At 38.7% G+C, this 21,512-nt stretch overlaps 1 protein-coding gene across 3 annotated transcripts in view; it reads right to left on the minus strand.

The window, feature by feature from the left end:
* Positions 1-14,974: 14,974 nt before the first annotated feature.
* The window catches only part of GMPS (guanine monophosphate synthase), a 100,230-nt gene continuing 93,692 nt past the window's right edge, over positions 14,975-21,512 (minus strand). For 2 of the 3 annotated variants that reach the window (XM_029214649.1, XM_029214650.1), the window contains exons 13-16: positions 20,407-20,522; positions 17,206-17,336; positions 16,153-16,325; positions 14,975-15,097 (exon numbers count right to left, since the gene is read on the minus strand). In XM_029214649.1, the coding sequence (XP_029070482.1) occupies positions 14,996-15,097; positions 16,153-16,325; positions 17,206-17,336; positions 20,407-20,522 (522 nt within the window). In that variant the 3' untranslated portion in view covers positions 14,975-14,995. The remainder of the gene's footprint in view (positions 15,098-16,152; positions 16,326-17,205; positions 17,337-20,406; positions 20,523-21,512) is intronic. The other variant, XM_029214651.1, reaches the window with a different exon arrangement.

Genomic DNA, 21,512 nt, shown 5'->3' on the forward strand with positions numbered 1-21,512 from the left:
GTCTCTCCCTATGAAGCTCTACAGGGTGGAGAGTCTGATGTAGAGAGACGTGCCCCCAGGCTGGAATCCTCTACATAGCTCCACTTTTAACCAGTTGTGCAATCTTCCCATCACTGGAGCTTTAGTTGCCCTTTGGGATAAAATACTACCCTTTTCCCAGATCCTTACCAATTCTCATCTTCTAGAAATCTGAATGAACTAGAGATAAGCCACGAATAGCCCTGAGGCTAACAGTATTTACCACCCCACTAGACTTTATAGGCTGAAGTTATCAAGAAATAAAATTAATTAGTGTTTCTATGCCTTTCCCTCTTCTTTCCTTCCCAATGACCAAGATAATATAACAAGCAGTTCTATAGCTAAAGTCAGGCAGTAAGAAGACAGGGAACAGAAGGCATAAATAATTAGGCTCACATAACTGAGGGATGGATAGGTAGGTATCAAAAAGCTTTTTAAACAAATTATAATTGGACCAAGCCACACTATGTGAGCTTCAACAGCCTGCACCCACCAATTTATACACCCTATTTTTGTTTTTCCTAGAAGGCAAAAGGCTGTAGCAGAGTGATAAAATGATCCAATTGTTTAAAACAAAGAAAAACTGACTTCACATCTTTTTTTTTTTCTTTTTTTTTTTCAGACATCTGGTTGCAAAAGTGTTTTAAATTGAGACAGGCTGACTTCTGGTGCTAAAGGATGAGAAGGAAAAGAAACCAATTAAAATAGGAACTCTTTTTGACGCTGAATCAGAAACTAAGCTGGTAAAGAGCTCTGTGCCTCAATCTGGGTGTGGGAGGAAGGAGAGGGGGAGCTGGAGATTTGGGGAGTGCTTAAACGTTGTTATGCAAAGAGGACTCTTAGGTAAACCTTAACGTTATTTCTGAACTATTAGACAAGGATGCGTGGACTTTATTAGCCCAGTTTCATTGCCTAAACTGCAAAAATGTACTAAGGTTTTTTTTCCCTTTGTTACTCAAATTTTCAACAGTTGTGGCATCATTTTGATCATTTAATCTCAGCTGTAAATTGCATACTCTGTGGACTCCCACCCCCAACTCTGCTCTTTGGTTTGGTCCTTTTGGGTCTTAATGCCAAGCTCCTATCCATCATATGAGTCATGACTGGGATCTACCAGCCCAGCACCCTATACCTTGGTGCCCCAAGTGACCACATTTGAGCCTTCCAGGGAAACAAAGACTGCTCCTGTCATGACTCTCCAATGCTAAAAGGACCCAGAGATCATATTGCAGACAATTCTTCAGTAACTCTCTGTCTAGAGAAGCACACCAGGCATCAGCTCTGCATGAACGTGCCTAACTAGCTGGACTGTTACAGCCCTACAGTCTGCTCCCTCTCTCACTCTCCCTCCCTCTCTCCCTCTCCACTCTCAGCCCACTCCCCCCCCCCCCAATATCCCTGGCTCCTTTCTGGACATCTCTTCTGTTCTTACTTAACCACCATCCCCTGCTTACTTATAACCTCACCTTGCACAGGGCAAACACAGCCTCTCAGGATCCAACTCTAATTTATCTTAAGTTCCCACATCCCTAATAACTCAGTCTTTCAGAATCCCCTAGTTTAAATTCCCAAGGCAGGAAATAATAATCACCTCTACCCGAGAGAAGGCCTTCATGTCAGGCCACATCTCAGGTCACTGGCCAGTCTATGAACAGACTGCCTTTGTCTTTTCCTGTCAGTTGTAGTTAGGGTAGTTAGGGTGTGAAGGGTCATACAGAACAGAACCAGTCCACGAAAGCAGCAGAGGCTGTGGGCAGAGCAGGCAAGGTGTGCATATCGCTACCATTTGCTGGAAAACTGTTATGTGCCAGCATTGCACTAAGTGCTACATCTAATCTTATTTAGTCCTTACAACAATCCTAGTAAGTAGGTAATATTTGCATCTGATTACAAGTGAGGGAAAAAGTTCAGAAAGATTAAGTAACATGTCTAAGATTATACAGCTGATATAACCGATGAAGCTGGAAAAACAACCTCAAGGACTCCCTATCCCATGTTACTTCTACTCTGCTGACCTGCCTGTCATGTACAAACCACCTTTGACCTTCATTACCCAATCCCTGTTAAGTCTGGGTGATGAGAGTTGCTTCCCTTTTAAGCACTGATGCTGGTAATTTATGAAAACTAAGATAGTTTGCTGGCCAAAAGGCAAGAGATTACAAATACACACAAAACACAGAACGTAACATCAATCAAACATTTGCTGAGCACCCGCTACAGACCAAACACGGTTACAGGTGTTGATGGGACACAAAAGGCAAGACCCATTCTCTGCCCTCACAAAGTTGACAACTGTGTATGGGAAATAGGCAAGCAAACAACTGCAAAGCAAAGCAGAATGGAATAAAAGCCGTAAGACAGATGCACATAATATGCTATAAAACTGTAGAGGAGAGAGCAAATGCTCTGACCTAAAGGAACTGAGGGAAGCTTCTAAGAGAGGTGACTTGGGCTGGACCTTAAAGCACAAGCTGGCTTCATATCACACCAGCCTAGGCAGAGCACAGCCTGGACACACAACAGGGGCAGAAAGATGCCTAAAGTCTGAGGAAATCCAATGGTTGGAGGATAGTCTTAAAAGATGAAGATGGAAAAATAATTACATGCCAAGTAAAGCAGTCTGGGCATTACTCCATGGACACAGTAAGTTATTGCTGTGTTTTGAGCAGATGAATAACGTGACCAGAACATGTTTATGAGCCCATGATCTGTGTTTTGAAACAGAGATACTAGCTTGGATAGGGAAGAAACCAGGGGCAGAGAAAACCCCTAGGTTGCTACTGCAATGAAACATATCAGAGACAACCAAGGGCCTAGACTATGGTTGAAGCTGGGAATGGAAAGGAGCAGACTGACGAGACATCTTGGAAGGAGGCGAGGTCATCTGAAAACAAAGTGGAGGGTTGGGTATGGTGAAGGACCCAGAGGAATCAACCATAAAACGATCTCCTCCAGGCTTGGAGCCTCGTTCTCTGGAGCCTAGCGCAGTGCCAGGCAGGCACAGAACAAGTGCTCAGCCAGCAGTTACTGCCATGAATGAATGCGTGTTTGCTTCTTGGAGGATAATAAATGTCAAGTTACATACACCTTCCCCTTACTGAATTAATGCAAAATGTTTAATTATTACAATAGATAATAAATCTCCCTTGCTCTTCTTCGACCATTAACCCACAAAATAAAACAGCCTATGGCTGCCTCACATTTGCCAGGCCACTCAGCAGCATACTGGTACTCAAAAATAAACCTCATGTGCAGTGGTTAAGAATCCACCTGCCAATGCAGGGGACATGGGTTCAAGCCCTGGTCCGGGAAGATCCCACGTGTGGCGGAGCAACTAAGCCCGTGCGCCACAACTACTGAGCCTGCGCTCTAGAGCCCATGAGCCACAACTACTGAGCCCGTGCACCTAGAGCCCGTGGTCCGCAACAAGGGGAGCCACCGCAATGAGAGGCCCACGCACCGCAACAAAAAGTAGGCCCTGCTCACCACAACTAGAGAAAGCCTGCGTGCAGCAACAAAGACCCAAAGCAGCCAAAAATAAATAATTTTTTTAAAAAAACCTCATAAGATAAATACCATTATTCTTTACTTTTGTGAGTAATGAACTAAATCGTGTCTCCCTTCTGCAACAAAAGCTGAAAAGCAACATTGAAACCCTCACTCAGGATTGCCTAACCTTTTCCAAAATTCTGCTTTAATCTTGTGAAAAAGAGTACTTACAAGATGTCCAAAGCAGAACTAAAGAACAGTTTCTAAAGGAAACCTGAACTGCCAACCGGCCTAACTATAAGCACCGTGGAAATTGTTTAGACCACCTTAAGTCAGGACCACCATTCCACTTCTCTTAATTCTGTGGTTTATTGCTTCCCACACTGGGAAGTCCCCAACCACCCAATCTTACTGAACAAATCCCGAATAATTGAATGCTATTCTCCAAGCATTCATATTTTAATAATTCAAACAGAATTTACAAAAAAACAGACTGCCTAGAGTTAAAAAAAGAATAATTTTTTTAAAAACACAGCACTGTACTTAGGGCTGTAACACAAAAGCCTGAAGCTACAGATAACTAAAAATATAAGTGGTTTCCTATTTGGTGATATCAGTGTGGAAGCAAGGGTGCAGGCTAGGTTATCTGCCTGAGCTTAGCTTTTTCACCTAGGTGTCTGTTATTTGGAATTCTACTATTAGACGTTTATTCCTTTGAAAAAAGCTTTGTCCTCTCTTTGCAGGTTTCTAAAAAGCATTCCAATTTTATATTTTATGACCCAGGCTCTAAGAGTTCAAAGATAAGTTAATTGTTGACCTTGCCTTCAAAAGTTTACAGTCTGGCTGAAGAAAATGAATACAAACAAGTGAAAGAGAAATAAGAAATAAAATATAAACAAATAGTCATGGAATTCCTCAACAGGCAGTGGGAGCTTGGAAAAGGTATGAAGTTTTCATAGAGGAGACCTTCTATTGAAAGTTGTGACTAAATGTTTGCAGACATTAAGGGCCCTGGGGCTGGCACTCCAGATAGATGGAGCAGTAGGGGCAAAGGGGAGAAGTGAAACACCAAGGGCATGAAGGACCCACAAGTGGATCCACCTGGCTGCAGAAGGCAAGTTTAAGCCTGACGGGTAGGCAAGAGTTAGGCTGTGGAGGGCCTTAGAAGCTAGACTAAACACTTTTCTCAAACATATAGCATGTCACTTGAAGCACATTAAGTAGAATGGAGAAACTATTCATGACTGACTAGCCTGACCACAGCTTATCACAGACCTTATTCACAGCAAGGGAAAAGGGTTGATGCCACTTTCCTACAGAGGAGTTGGGCTACAAGCTTTTCCAGTCCTTTTGACTTAGCCAGTACACACTCCCAACAGGGCACAATTCAAACCCTTGGCTGAATCACAGCCCTCCACAATTTTGCACTAACTCTCCAGTTTTATCCTCCCAAACAACTCAGGCTGGTCAAAGTTTACTCACTTCTGGCTCCTTTTGGCCTCCACCCACCAGGAATATTCCATAATTTCTACCTCTCCGTAGACTACTTTGAGGACTCAGCTCCAATCCAAAGGGTGACATAAAGCATCTGAACATCACATGAGCTTGAGGTGTTCTCCCTCACCTCTCAACTTTTTATGGAAATTATTGCCTGAATATTTTATTCTGTAATTACTCACATGCTAACTTATCACATCTGTTATTGTCCCAAATTTCTTTCCCCAACCAAAAGAGAGGACAAATGTTTCATTATTGCACAAACCACTAGAATCAGAAGAGAAAGGAAAGTAGACATACAATTTTTGTACTTCTCAAGTGCAAGGTTGGAAATTAAAAGACAGAAGTCAGTGAGATCTGTTCCCTTGGTCAGGGTTATTATCACATGGTATAAATTTCATAAAAACGAATACACAGTCCTTGTACAGCTAAAAGGAATTAGCTCAAAATCTGGAGATCTGGCATAGTGTAAATTTATCTGAATCGTCCCAGCTAACTGAGCACAAGGGAATTATTAATCCGTATCATGTGTTTTATGTGCACTGCCATCTGTTTTAAGTAACAGGTTATGCTTACACTAGCATTTTACAGATAATATTTTCATACATATTCATTTTTCATACTTGACCCACACAGGCAATACTATTCCTAAATTACATTTGAGTTAACTGTTGCCCAGGAGATTGGTGTCTGGCCCAAGGTAACATAGCTACATGGAGTCAGAGTCAGAAATGAATCAAGTTTATTGGATTTCAGGCTAATGTTGAATCAGCAGAATTAGGAACAAATATTATTTCTAAAATACATTCCCAAACTTACACTTACCAGTTTAATAGGAACCTTACTTGATGTCACTAATACTCTTAAGATTTCATGATAGATTCTATTCCCGTGTCTCAGAGAGAAGCTTTTTATTTTCTACGATAGTTCTCTTCTGAGACTTAGGGTAAAGAAATCACACAATGGTGAAACTATACACAAGACAGCTATGCTCCCTTCGTAAGCTGAAGTTCAATTTATTCCCAACCTAATGTGAGCTGTGCTGATTCCCTCTCTGCCAGACAGAGCGACATCTCTAAACTCTCAAAACACATTCAAGAGATGGCCATGCCATCACTGTCTACTTAACAAAGATTTTTTTAAAGTGTGTGTGTGGTATGTGACTGTTCTCCCTTGTTTTACAAAGAGAAATTAATATAGTAGTAACAAATGTGTAGATAGCACATTTAGCATAGTCTAAATCCAGTAAATTAAAATATTCACTACTACATATAGGTCTAAAAAGCATAGGACAGTTTTAAGCCTCTGTTGTAACAACAGGTACCTGACAAAACAAGCTCCAAAGTGAATGAAAGTGTATATCAAACTTGGATCTAGGCACATTCTATACACATATACTTTATATAATATATGGCATATCTGTTTCTATACTGCTAGGAAGATGCACTTAAGATTTTTAAATATCTATACTTTTGCAAAATATTCCAATTCTTAAATGTCAAAACCAAGAAAGACAACTCTTTCAATACTAAGGACACAAGTGTATTTTAGACATACCCTTTGAAGTTAAGACAACTAAACTGGAAAGAAAAAGAAATGAAAATACTGAGACTACATGGTTCTCAAACTGTTCATTCAGGCACTCCACAAAATAGGGACTAAAAATAAGAGTTCAATTCATTACATCCTCACCACTCACACTGCAATAGTAGTTGCTTTCCAAAGAATTTTCTTGCACTTTGCTAAATACTAAAATTTAGTCCCCTGAAACTTTTTTCTTATTTAGAGCAAGTATCAATGTCCTAATGCAATTAGGTAAAGGCATCTTGACAAAAGGCGTTCATGTTTTCCACTATTTTAATGTGGGAATTTAAAATATAGTTTTCTCTATGGTGTTAATTTTTTTTTTAAGTGTATGTGTTGGCAGGTTACATATTGTCTAAAAGAACAGTAATATACAGCTGCGTATGAAACAGTATCCTGAAACATAAAAAATTTTTTTTCATTAGAATTCAACACAGTATCTGGATAATAGTGAGGTTTAAGTGGAATTCTTAGCTGCTTTTCCTAGTATCTAATGTATATAACTCATTCAAATAATTCACTGACACTCCAAGAAAAATCTTAGCTGTGGTGTAAAATATAGCTTTTGATAAAAGTAGAATTTTTTGAAAGGTAAAATGACAGATCTGTGAGAGTGCAAGATAAAAACTCAGTAATATTTTTGTTTTGAGTCATGTTAAAATAGTAAAAACTTTACAAAATACAGATGAACCAAATACAGTCTTCCCAGATAGCAGAAGGCCAGACTAGGTCACTGATCTGAAAGGATCCAGCTACCAGAGCAATGTAGCCACCTGAAAGTAATTACTGAATTCAGTTTCTGAACATGGTCATTTCCTCTAATCTTCATATTGGTAACTCACTAATATAAACATTTACTTTGATGGGTGATCACTTCTGTATTAAATAAAGGCAATTTATGTTTTAAGAAATTGAGAACAGTTTTGATCATATATAAATGAATATGTAAGAAATCAAATAAGTATGTATGTGTACGTACATGACTTTAATTTTGGAAACACAAACACTTTAGCTCATCATTTAAATAAAAAGATACCCAATATTTTATGTCTACTGTGTCCACTGTTAACACTGTAGGTAAAACACTAACACCCTCCTATATAACTAAGAGAAATAGATTAACTTTATCATCCAGAAACCTGACAGCATATGCAATTTCCTATTTCCCATATCCTGATAGTGTCTGTCCTCTTTTCTCCTGCTTCTTTTTCTCATGAACCCTGAAGCTTAATGACAAATATGAAAGTCATCATTTCCTCCTTTATGAAGTATATTGAAGACAGAAAAGCATTAAAATCATTTCACATTAATTTAGCAAAGCTATTTTATGCCAACTTTATTACCACAACACACAACAGACATTTCAGTATACCGTGAACAATTACATAGTGATTTTACAACTACACTAGTTACTCTGGTTAACAAAATATTTCTTTATAAAAAAATTTCTTCGAAAGGTTACATTCACGTCTTCATTTAATATCATAAGGTTGTAACAATGGTCATAGTAGATTCAAAAACAGAAAATTACTTACCTTAAACATCTGTATTCTCCAAAGGTATATACTCTACTTGGATCAGTCAAGGTTCAGGCTTCCTGCAACACTCAGAGGATTTTGGAGCTACTGAACTTAGTATACCCAAGAAATAGCCAAACTCCCCCCCCACCCCGAGTCTCCTGATTTTGCTAATTCAGGGGTCATTAACAAGGTCAAGGGATGCCACAGGATTCACCAGTGAACAAAGACCCTAAATGGGTAAATTAAGAGGGAACTGCTCAAAAGATTTCATTCAGGAAACTGAGGTTACAGGTAGGTAATTTCTAGCTTTGTAGAGAATTATATTGAAATGACATGACTCCAGAAGGCTTTCTGAGTAATAGCTCAGTCTCAGTTTCATAATCTGGCTAAAGTCCAATTTGGAGACTTGGCTGCAGCATAGGGGTGGATTTCTCCTCTTCGACGAAAAGCAAAAGGAGTAGGAAAAAAGAGGTTGAAAGAGAAAAGCCTGTGTAGTTGCTGCACAGACCTCAAAGGGGGTAACATCTATGTCAGCTACCCTGAGTATTACCAAACGGGCCCATGAAGTGTCTGACCTACAAGACAGTACAGGTATTCCTTGCTTTTTGAAAGTTCACTTTACCCCACTACACTTTTGTGAAAGACCGACAGTAGTTCCTGTTTTCACAAACCGAAAGAAGTTGGAAAAGGATTTTTGCTTTTAGGAAAAAGGATGAAAAGTGAAAATAGCGTTCTGCGTTTGTTCTGCAGTGAGCTGATACAGAGGCAGCGCACACCTCAAGCAGCAAGAGTGGTGGTCCCAAGCTCCTTCCCTTCGAACTACACTCAGCACCTGGCTGCCATGGCTTTGAACTCTGTCTGTGAGCATCTGTGCTTTATCTGGATTTATTTCGTACATCATTAGCCAGATGTGTCCTAAGGTGATTGCTTCTTTGCTTTACGACATTTTGCCTAAAAGGTTGCATAGGAAAGCTCTACTTTTGGATAGTGGGGATAACCTGTATAGGTAGAATCAGTTCCAGAGTCCGGTCCCTAGCTTTGAACTACTTTAGTTATACAGATCTGCACCAAGACAGTACCTAGGGCCTTCTCTTCTCACCTATAGGTTTAACAAAGATTTTAAGCTATAATTAGAAAGGCCAGGTATGTCCCTCAATAACAACTTATTCCAGCTGGGAGATTTTAAACTGTCAATGCTTGGGCCTCACCAAGATTCTAATTTAACTGATTGTGGGGTCTGGGTGTTATACAGAGTTAACTTCTCAAGTAGTAACAGCAGGCATCCAGGGTTGAGAACCACTGAAAAAGGTTAGATTTGGGTGGTATACCTGGGCATCTTCAATATATGACTAGGGTGGGTGCTGGCATTTTGGCAATCTTTGGGGGATTTCAAATCTTTTGTCATTAAATGAAATGTTTGGAAATATAAAAGCCAAGGATGCCATCATTATTGTTGTCAGGCCCTACACTGATGAAAAAGATTCCATGGTTTCCTACATTATCTGTGTGGCTAAACTACCTCAGTAAGGACAAAGGGGTACTTTCCAAGGGTGGAGACATCAAACTTGTATTCAGTTCCCTATTAAACTCTAATTGGGTGTACCAGTTTACATTCCCACCATCAGTGCAAGAGAGTTCCCTTTTCTCCACACCCTCTAGAGCATTTATTATTTGTAGATTTTTTGATGATGGCCATTCTGACCAGTGTGAGGTGATACCTCACTGTAGTTCTGATTTGCATTTCTCTAATCACTAGTGATGCTGAGCATCTTTTCGTTTGCTTTTTAACCACCTCTATGTCTTCTTTGGAGAAATGTCTATGTAGATTTTCTGTCCATTTTTTGATTGGGTTGTTTGTTTTTTTGATATTGAGCTGCATAAGCTGTTTGTATATTTTGGAGATTAATCCCTTGTCACTTGCTTCATTTGCAAGTATTTTCTCCTATCCTGAGGTTTGTCTTTTTGTTTTGTTTATGGTTTCCTTTGCTGTGCAAAAGCTTTTAAGTTTAATTAGGTCCCATTTGTTTATTTTTGTTTTTATTTTCATCACTGTTGGTGGGAATGTAAACTGGTACAGCCACTATGGAGAACAGTACGGAGGTTCTTTAAAAAACTAGAGCTACCATATGATCCAGCAATCCCACTACTGGGCATCTATCTGGAGAAAACTATAATTCAAAGATACATACACCCCAATGTTCACTGCAGCACTATTTACAATAGCCAGAACATGGAAGCAACCTAAATGTCCATCAACAGAGAAATGGATAAAGAAGATGTGGTACATATATACAATGGAATATTAGCCATAAAAGAGAATGAAATAATGCCATTTGCAGCAACATGGATGGACCTAGACATTGTCATACTGAGTGAAGTAAGTCAGAAAAGAAAAACAAATATATGATATCGCTTATATGTGGAATCTAATAAAAGGCTACAAATGAACTTATTTACAAAACAGAAATAGAGTTACAGATGTAGAAATTAAACTTATGGTTACCGGGGGTGAAGGGAGGGGGAGGGGTAAATTGGGAGATTGGGGCTGACACATACACACTACCATATATAAAAGAGCTAACTAATAAGGACCTATTGCATAGCACAGGGAACTCTACTCAATACTCTGTAATGGCCTATATGGGAATAGAATCTAAAAAAGAGTGGATATATAACAAATTCACTTTTCTGTACACCTGAAATTACAACAACATGGTAAATCAACTATACCTCAATAAAAATTTAAAAAAAAAAAAAAGAATGAGTAAAAGTAAAAAAACAAAAATAAATAAATAAATACTACTACGAACAGTCCAAAAAATTCTAATTGGGGGCCAATGAAAGAAGCATCTACTAAGGTAATAGCTAAGGTGTGTTCTCACCACATTCCAATGAGAATTCAGGAGAGGGGGAGAGAGGAGGAGGGTGTTAGGAGTAGGAAAGGGAGCTGTTTGGAAAGGTAGGAAGAAACAGAGATATAACATTGGGCATGAGAGTTTCAGAAGATTTCTGAGAGACAGTACTATTTTCAGAAACTAATACTCACTTAGCTGTAAGAAGATGACAAACACCTTGGAAATACACTTATCCCTGATGGTCAATTACACACTGAGAACTTCCTGTTAAGCCTTGCCTTGAAGGGCCTTGGAGCATTACCTCTTCAATGTAGAGAGCAGAAAACCTGGATTCTAGCTTTGCCAACAATTAGCTATATATAAGTTGAGTATGGGAGACTTTTCACTGGTCTCAAAGCCAAAGCATACTCTTGTTAACTTTTCCAAAAACACATAAAGAGATTGCGCCTAGGAACATGTTGTTGATGAGTATCTTCCAAGTGTCACGGTCACAACAGAAGAAAGATTCTCAAGTGGTCAAACCTTGATCTATGCCTCAGGTTCAAAAAATGGTAATTAATATTTGATTTTACAATATTTTAATGTTTACTTTTGGCCGGGTCATATCTGATGTTAAAAGCACTTAAAACTATCCCATTTCTCCATTCTATCTCCTGCTATGTTTTTTCTTGTCATTTATAAAATAAGGATTTAGAGCTGGATTTGATGTAAATATAATTCAACTGCCTCATCTTACATGTTAAAAAAACACAGAAATGACCAAGTTCACACAGCTGTTTAATGGCAAGACAAAGCACTAAAGATGAATGGCCCTACCTACCTACTGAATGTCCTCATTCTCAAGAGCAGCGGTCCCCAACCTTTCTGGCACAAGGGACCGGTTTCGTGGAAGACAATCTTTCTGCGGACGGGCTGGGGATGGTTCAGCCGGTAATGCAAGCGATGGGAGCGATGGGAGCGATGGGAGCGGAAGATAAAGCTTCGCTCGCTCGCCCGCCGCTCACCTCCTGCTGTGCGGCCCGGTTCCTAAACAGGCCACAGACTGGTAGCAGTCCGCGGCCCAGGGGTTGAGGACCCCTGCTCTAGAGGTTTGATTCGTTACTCAATAAAATGGGCTATCAGGGGATAAGCCCAAACATAGCAAGGAAACAAACTTTTATGATGCTTGTTTGGCTACACGCATGCACCTATCTTAGGATAAAGGAGTGGCAAAAGATGGGAAACTCGGGTAACCCTATCTCCCAGATACATCTAAAGACCTACTCTCAGCAATTATGCCAGGCTGCTACTTCTAACAGAGCTGATGATCATAGATTGGGCCACAAAGCTGGGGCAAGGTTATCTGGTTCTCAAGTTCCTTTTGTGCCCACCAATCTTAAGAATAAATGATGCTTTCACTAACCTGCCTTCCTCCTTCTATAGGTACAAAGAAACAAAATATATTTATTAGATAGAATATATTCCCAGGTAAGTGGTGAGTGTTGGGAAAGCAGTCATGAGCTGTCAAGGATAACCAATGATGAATGTTATTAGACAGGAAGCCACTGTTCTAAGCCTTGGTTAAAAATAACCATCCAGTAAGTTTATATAATTTTAGGTGCCAAAATTCACTTTAAAAAAGAATAACTGGGAAACCCTACATTTAATTCTGAAACTCTTCAGGTAGCCATTACTAAGCTGAGCTTGTTTCCTTAACTGTAAAATGGAACTGCAATCTTAACTTTTCTCAGGTCCTCAGATGAAATACTGTGAAGGTATAGAGTAATACTGTATGGCACAAAGCAAAAAGTTCTTTGCAAAGGAAGAGAGGGTACTAAATATTAAGAAATCTCTGAATTCTAGATTTTTTTTTTACTATATCATGTGGAGAAGTGTTTTGGAGAAACCATTTTTACAGTTTTAAGAAGGATGATATAAAAGGAGTTTAGTGAACAAATATCAGGAAAACATTAAGTTAAAAAACAATTGTTTCTAACTTCAAAATTTCTCAGAGCTTTGAAAATAACGTATACCATAAATCTCCAAGATGGAAGGACAAGTGAGCAGCACTTTCCAAACTTATATGATCACCTAACCCTTTATCTCTGCAACAGTGTTCCACAGAATATACTTTAGGAAAAAAGTCTTCCTAGATTCCTATTATTTGCTTGAATACAAAATCATAAGACACTTTTTCTAGAAGAGGAATTCTTTTCACTAAACACAAATGTTTATAAGCCTTTTTTAGGTTGTCTATTCCAGCTCTAAAATAACATGCCTCCAAATCTGTTAAGGCCAGACCACTAATACACCCTTTTTGCAAAAAGCCATTATGAGTTCCTCATCATTAGGACAGAGAATGAACTCTTCAAGTTTTGTAGAAATCAACTACTCCTGTCTCTCAGATACAGATACCTGTTACAGCAGTCAGAAGCTCTTCCCTTGCTGGTTCAGCAATACAGTTTTCTTATACCCTGTGCCAAACAGAATGAAAGGAAGACTTCTGCTATGCGTAATTTTATTATTTACCTAACACTGAATCCCAAACAAAATTGTATACCTGATTAATACAAAAGATCTTGAAGATTAGGTAAGAGGCAGCAACCTGAGATGGAACTGGTATGAGACAAACATGGTAACATTTTTTTTTTTTTTGCGGTACGCCGGCCTCTCTCTGTTGTGGCCTCTCTCGTTGCAGAGCACAGGCTCTGGACGCGCAGGCTCAGCGGCCATGGCTCATGGGCCTAGCTGCTCTGCGGCATGTGGGATCCTCCCAGACCGGGGCACGAACCCGTGTCCCCTGCATCGGCAGGCAGACTCTCAACCACTGCGCCACCAAGGAAGCCCCATGGTAACATTTTTAAATAGTAACATCAGCTAAAATACTGAGAGAAAAATGGCTGCAGAATTCAAACCTAGTACTGTCTATTTTTATGAATGTTATAAAAGCATCTGTTAGAAACTGGTGGCAATGGCAAACAGTCCTACACCAGTTCTTAAATCTTCTCTTACAGCTGGCAGAAAGGAGTACAAAGTTTGGCAATACTTCACACGAGCCAAGACTGGTCACAATCTTCTGAGCAGTGCATAAAAAAATGTATCTATAGATTACATCTAAGAGTTCATTTTACAACTCTTTACGAGATTACTGCAGGCATGCATCTGTAAGTTGTGGGCGTGCACAATGGTTTCTGTGATCTCAGAGCTGCTCCTCGGACCAAACAAGATTAAAATGCTTGAACTTTATCTATGCTAGACCAAAGACAGTCTCTTCTGGGGAGAGAGCAGAAACTTCCTCTACAAGGCTATGGGAGCTGGCAATAAGGCTGGGAGGATAAAGCTCCTTACCAATAAACAGGTTGACAGTATGCAACGTGGAGCATGATTTGAAAACACTTTAAACTGAGACTACTCATAGTTCCTTCCTCCCATGGCTGTGATGACATAAAATTCGAAGTACTTGAACAAATTCCTGGTGCTTTTCCATCTTAAGGTAGCTTACCATTTTAGGGCCCCAGTGTCCTGCAAAAGTGGATGGAATAGCCCACCTAAACCTTTATCTGATATGTTGACCCCTTCCCAGAACCTTTGGAGGAATGAGGTTACTTTACGGGAAACGCAGATTCTCCATAAGGAATACATACTAAGTCACACTGGTAAATAATGGTGTTTCTAATATCTCTTAGAAACTGGCAAGGGGACAGAAGTCCATTACCAGCCCCCAAACTCACCCACTCCCATACATCTTCGATGACAGAGACATCAATAGCAACAGTGAGTTTATACATAAAGAACAAGTGAGGAAGAGGTAAAGGCAAAAGCAGTGTCAGTGTCTGAGTGTAGGCAATGGTGCTTTGATTATACCCATACAAACTCTTCAGTCCCTTTTAGTTATCCCCAACTCAGCTCTTAAGCCGTAGATTTTTGCTGCAGAGAACTCAGATGTGATGTAGTTGCTCCAGTAACTGTTTTGACAGTACTGCATGTCAATACTGGGAATGGTTTCTAATCAATTTAATCTGCACACGGAACTTTAGTAGAACAAGAAGTTTATTACTCCCACTCAGTAGTTCCTGGGGGCTTTGATGTTAAGTCATACATAATTCGAGAAATACCAGGAATCTTCTTAATCTCAGTGACCATCTTTAACACCACCTGTTATAAAACAAAGATTATAAATAAAGAGCCAGGGTCCACTGTGTGTCTAACAGACTTAGAAGTCCTGCAATTGTAATTTGAAATTAACACACAATCTATTTTTACTATCGTCCTCTCTGTATATGGGATATATTTATGATTAATTTATGTAGTGATGCTCTATAGATTTAAGTGACTTAAATTCAGTATTACTCAAAGTGCAGTCTGCAAGTCATGTTTGTTACTGGTCCATAACAAGTGTTTAGAAGCATTTATAGCAATTTGACATTGCTGTGGCATCCAAGTATCTGATTTTACGGGTTTATGCCAATGCTTCACAAATTATCTGTGGCTTACAACGTCGAGGCCACCAAGGTGGCACATAATGCAAGGTAATAATAATCATTGCTATATGTATAGACAAGGAAGGCCTTGTCACTTGACTGGCCAGAGACTTGGCAAATGTGAGCCTAAGGGAAAACAGACTCTAAGCCACATTCCCCAACCCAGCTATCTAGCTATATATAATCAGAGCCCTGTATTAGAGTCCTGGAACAGTGGTCCAACTAATAAAGTCTCGCTTTGACTTTCATTTGCCATTATGCAAATAGCTCCTCTGGAACACTCTAGTGGAGGGATAATAAGAAAGGAAGATGGTGATCAAAACTGCAATTGCTAATAGGCAGAGCAACAAGAAATTCATGGGTGCCTGGCCATAACGCCATCAAATCTCACCCTTATGTCTAATAAACTCTTCCTCACTCTTAATGTTTTCTTCTCTACTTGGAGGATACTATTTATAAAGTAGAGGTTGGCAAGATTAGATGAAATGATAGATTAGAGTTGGTGATTCTCCACATAGTAATCAGACATCTGGAGTTTAATAAACTTAAGGCCTTTTTCTACTATAATGTATTAAACAACCAACTACGTGGAGATTAAAAAGAGCCTATTTTATGAACAGAAAACTAACTTCAGGAATACCAACATTGCCATAGCCTATTCCATTCACCATTATTATAAAATGTATAAGGTATTAAAAATGTACATTAGGAAAAAAAAGTATAAGTTACCTCTACAGGGATCTCATTGCCAGGGGTTGCAGGTATACCAGTCATGAAATCACTAGTAATAAAGGTTCGAATAACCACGGATCTCTGGCATGAAGGCTGCTTCTGAAGTGGGTCCCGATCAAAATGTAAAGGTGTCAAAATCACCGGCATCTGGCTGATTTTCCCAGCATACCCTAAAGAAAGGAAGTTAACATGTAGAACCAATCACCACACCATAGAAAAGCACTCTCTGCTCAATTAAATCCCCCCAGACAGATCTAAAATCGCACACATACACACACCACTTCTTGGGACTGTCATCATGTACTGTTTTTAGCTACTCTCATAGCACTGTAAGTAAACATAATCACAAATACAAACTACAGAATTTGATGACTGCAGTGATATGTTACAGTGATGTGATATGAAGTCAATTACTGCAGACACTGAATAAGAAAATACTGAACCACTAACCCTAGGGGAAATACAGAGTTAGGTTCCTGACCACTTTCATCAACTGATTAATACATATCCTTGCTTATGTGTCTGTTTAAAGACACCTTATGCAATATTTATTGTAGGTTCATTAACGTTGAGCTCACAGCCAATGGCACTGTAACTCATGCCTGAATGAATCTTATCTAACAAACCTATTTTCTCAGTAAGTTACATCACAGCCTTCCTGTGCTTAGGAACCTAGACAGCACCTCAGCACTATTTTAAACAGTGAAATCACCAACAAAAAGCACGAAAATGCAAAAAAACATGTCATTAAATAGACCACAAAAGGAACACTTGTTTATAGAAAGAGCTGAAACAAGAAGGCAGAGGATTGCCTTGTTCAACCTCAGCTGGGAACATATGAGTTGAGCAACTCAAATTTTTTGCCACTTTGTACATGTCCGCAAATGACCACAAAGGTGAATAAATTTTATACAGATAAGGCAATGTCACAGAACTACCCAAAGAATTAAATAATAAAACTAAAAGCTGAGTCCTCCTACTAGAAATAATAATGCCATGCTTCCAAAATCTAGTTAGAGCATTCAGTGATGAACAAAATGGGCAGCTTACCAGACTCCCTGAGAATGTTATGGGCCTCAAAATCAGCTTGGCGTAAAGTACTGAGCACCCCTGTTGTCAAGAAAGTGGGAGTAACATCTGTAGGAGGTTCTTTAACTGGTGAGCCAAATATATAGACAACTCTAGAAGGGAGTAGTGAAAATTATAGAGAAAATACGTTTTAGTAAGAGAAGCAAAGCACATAAAATAACATTCTTTCCATTTGTTCTTAGGCCCGTCTCTTACCCACTTCAAATCCCCAAATGGGTAGGATAGGATATAAGATTATAGAAGGGTCTCTATTCTATGAACCTTCCTCAAAGTATATTTTCTGGAATACTAGTATCTCAGAACGTGCGAAGATGTAAGTGATTATCACAATCCTCTTTCCATTTAATGTACTGGATTGAAGTGTATCCCCAAAACTTCATGTCCATCTGGAATCTGTGGGTGAAAATAGGGTCCTTGTAATGGTAATCAAACAAAGGTCATAATGGTGTTTGGGGGGATTAATCCAATGATTGGTGGGTGTTCTTCTAAGAAGAAGGAAATCTGTAAACATAGCCACACGGAGAAAAGACAGCCATGTAAAGATGGAGACAAAGATTGGAGTTACACTGCCACAAGCCAACGACTGCCAGCAAACAATAGAAACTATGAAGAGACGAGGCAGGATTCTCCCCCTAGAGCCTTCTGAAAGAGCCATGGCCCTGCTGACACCACCCTTGATTTCAGACTTATAGCCTTCAATAGCCTCCAGAACTGTGAGATAATAGATTTCTGTTGTTTTAAGCCTTCCAGTTTGTGGAAATTTGTTACGGTAGCCCTAGGAAATTCCTGGGGAAACACCAAATTAAATAAATAGGTTTTATAACAAAACCTCAGAAACTATAGTATGCGCTAGAAACTTCCAAGATGAGACTACAGTGAATTTCCCAAACTTATTTGACTGCCAACTCAACCTTTTTTTTTCTTTTTTTTACATTTTGGAAAACACTGATCCCAAAGAAAGGTTAAGAATATCACCAAAGTTAAGACTTGGTTGAAAAGGAATGACTTACTACTGCTTCAAGTAAATGTCTGTTTGAAACTTATGAAGGTATGCTGCAGATGTTAATAAAAGTAGGATTTGGAAGGTAGCTTGAGGAAATTAGGATCAAATAATTACAACAATTCAAGGGGAATCTTGCCAATGGTTTGAGGAATCTGTTCTGCAACCTTCACCCAGAAAACAAGAGCGAGAAGGGGTAGGGATGAGTGCCACCTAGCTCTTTCCAATCCAACTCCAGCCAGCAGGCAACTGTCCCTTTTCCTTAGCCCTACTGTCTTTAGCAGAGAAAATAAATCTCCCCTGCAACTACCATGGTAAAGTTTAATAATGCTTTTTTCTTAATAGGTACTTAAAATAAAACATATGGAAGAAAAAAGCATCAGATTAAAACCACCACTACCACCAAATACTTCATTGCCTCCTTCCAAACATACTGTCACAAGAAGGGTTTTGTTCCATGCATAGAAAGTAAGCCACACTTCTTCTAAACAAAATAGTTCCTAGAGCTCATAAACAATCCTTAGAGGAAAAAAGCAACTATGCAAGAGAATGCCATGAACTTGCTCCTTTTTCTTTTATTTCGTTCAAACAAGAGTGATCATAGAATGTACAGGGATAGGTAGCCTTCCAGTAAAACTGGAACCGTTCCTCTCTATATAAAGATTCCAGCATGCACATTAGGGGGGAAAGACTGGTAAAAATGGAAAGCTTTTTTTTTTTCTCTCTTTTTTTAAATTCCAATTCCCAAAAAAAGACCCTGGCAAAGAAATCAAAAGTTCAACAACACCCTTTAAGGGCTTGCTAGGTTCATATTTAAAATCTAGTTTTTTGTTTATTGGTTGTTAGACTTTATTTTTTTCCTTTTTTGAGGAGGGAGGAAGGGTTAGGAATGGAGGGAGAGACAAATGGGGAAAAAAGAAAAGACAGGCAGAGAAACCAGACTATAAAAGGACCGAGATAAAGTTTAAACAAGGGTGAGTGCTCTTTGGCAAAAGAAAAGGACAAAGACACAGATGAAACAAGAATGTTGTGAAATGAAAAACATATTAATTATGTAGTAAAAGCCGTGGAGCCAAACTTAGTGAATGGGAATTTTCTGTATGACCTATGAAGTTTATTTAGGTATTAGCATGTTTCAGAAGATGAATTATGAACCATTATTTTAACCAAGACAATTATCTCCATTCAAAACAGGCAATTACAAATTTACCATTATTTATTAATAATTCACCCTTTCAGTGTGTTAAAGGTGCTTCTGTATTTGGGGGCCTTCGGTTCATCTATGCAAGCCTTTTAAAGGACATGTTCCCATCAGTAAAAATGTGATTTCCCTTTGACTTCTTGTCTTGAAGGCCATACCAGCCTACAAATATTAGCCACACCAGTATAGAAATATACATACCCTGCTAAGTAAACACCAACAAGTAGGTTTATACTTTCTGTAGCTAATTTGAGTAAACTGAAATCTCAAGAAATTCTTTTTGGTTGTTAACTGCCTAAAACCCATGAAGAAAATAGAAAAGAGTGAAACACTGTAAAATAAGATTTAATTAGCAATCTGGTACTAAATGAGTAAGACTTTTGAACTTATAACAGACAATGCTCAGTATTACATAAAGATTATATCAATAAATCAGTTATTGATATATACAACATAAGAAATTAATGTGTAAATTAAAGGAAAACTGGATCTGAAAAACTAAATTCAAATTTTTTTAAACACTTAACGCTGTTACTTTGACGATATCTGGCATATGTCTCTTTCTTTTGATTTACTCTGGAATTATTATTAAATTGACTAAGTCCCTAACAGTAATTCTATAACCTGTACAGTTCTTTCAATCCTTCTGGAATAAAACATCTAATCATAAAACAAGTAGTGTAAATTGCTAATTGGGAAGACATGTTTTTAAAGCTGTCTTTAGTATTTCATATTACAATTAAAAACCCTCCTATTTCTCAAGCAAAAAATATTTTAATAAGCAGATGACTGCACTGTAATGAAGGAACAAAGTACAAGGTATTATTAAACATCTGCTGGATTATGACCTAAGCACATACCTGTATCTACACTTGAGCCACTGATCTTTCAACATGGGAAGACCTTAAAAAAAACACATCCTTCCATTACATTTCACCCCACCACCACCTGCAGAACACACCTGTTAATGTTGTGACACATGCGAGGTATAAGTCTAGCCAGGAAAATAAGAGATTCCCAGTCAGGCTCATCCTTACTGGAGATTCCACACACATAACTATAAGAACGACAGTCACCCTGAAAATAAAAATACAATTGATAATTTTAATGATTTTACAGAATTCAAAAGATGGACTGGAAAATATTTCATGCATGATGACACCATTAATAGCCATTTTTTAAACAAAAATATGCTTGACTATAAGTATATATGGATAGTTTGCTAATGATATAAACAAATCCTAAATTAAAATCCCCTATTTAACAGTTTTTTGTATTATTTATTTATTCATTATTTTTGGCTGCTTCGGGTCTTAGTTGAGGCATGTGGGATCTTTCACTGCAGCGCATGGGCTCTTCATTGTGCTGTGCGGGTTTTGTCTTCTCTAGTTGTGGCGCACAGGCTCCAGGGCCCGTGAGCTCTGTAGCTGTGGTGTGCGGGTTCCAGAGCACGTGGGCTCTGTAGTTTGTGGCACGCGGGCTCTCTAGTTGAGGCGCACAAGCTCAGTAGCGTGGGCTTAGTTGCCCCGCATCATGTGGGATCTTAGTTCCCTAACCAGGGATCGAACCCGTGTCGCCTACACTGGAAGGCAGACTCCTTACCACTGGACCACCAGGGAAGTCCCTAACATCCCCTGTTAAATTCTACCTAAATGTCAGCTCAGACATTAAAAAGAAGTGTCATGGTAATTTCAATAATTTATTCAACATACACCAGAGATCCACTGGGATTTCATTCCAAATACCTGCCGAACTACAGATAGCCAGCACACTTAATTTGGCAGACAAGATCTGCCAAATCCTTTAGATGGATAAAGGATTCTCAAGTCAGATATAAAAATAATTTATTCCTTTATAATAAGAAAGTTAATTTTAAAATAAGTGAATAAAATTGTTAATATTGATTCCCTTTTCCTCTGTCCTGTTTAATCCAAGTCATTTACTTAAAAAAAATTTAAACTGAAAAGCAACTTAAAAGTAAGATTCATTAGATAACTACCTAATACACAGTAAACTTAAGAATTCAGACTGTTTGAATGCTAATATAATAGTATTTATCAAAGTTTA

The sequence above is a fragment of the Monodon monoceros genome, unplaced genomic scaffold (genome assembly GCF_005190385.1).
Source record: "Monodon monoceros isolate NGI ecotype Baffin Bay Population unplaced genomic scaffold, NGI_Narwhal_1 Super_Scaffold_11, whole genome shotgun sequence".
In the NCBI taxonomy this organism is placed as follows: Eukaryota; Metazoa; Chordata; class Mammalia; order Artiodactyla; family Monodontidae; genus Monodon; species Monodon monoceros.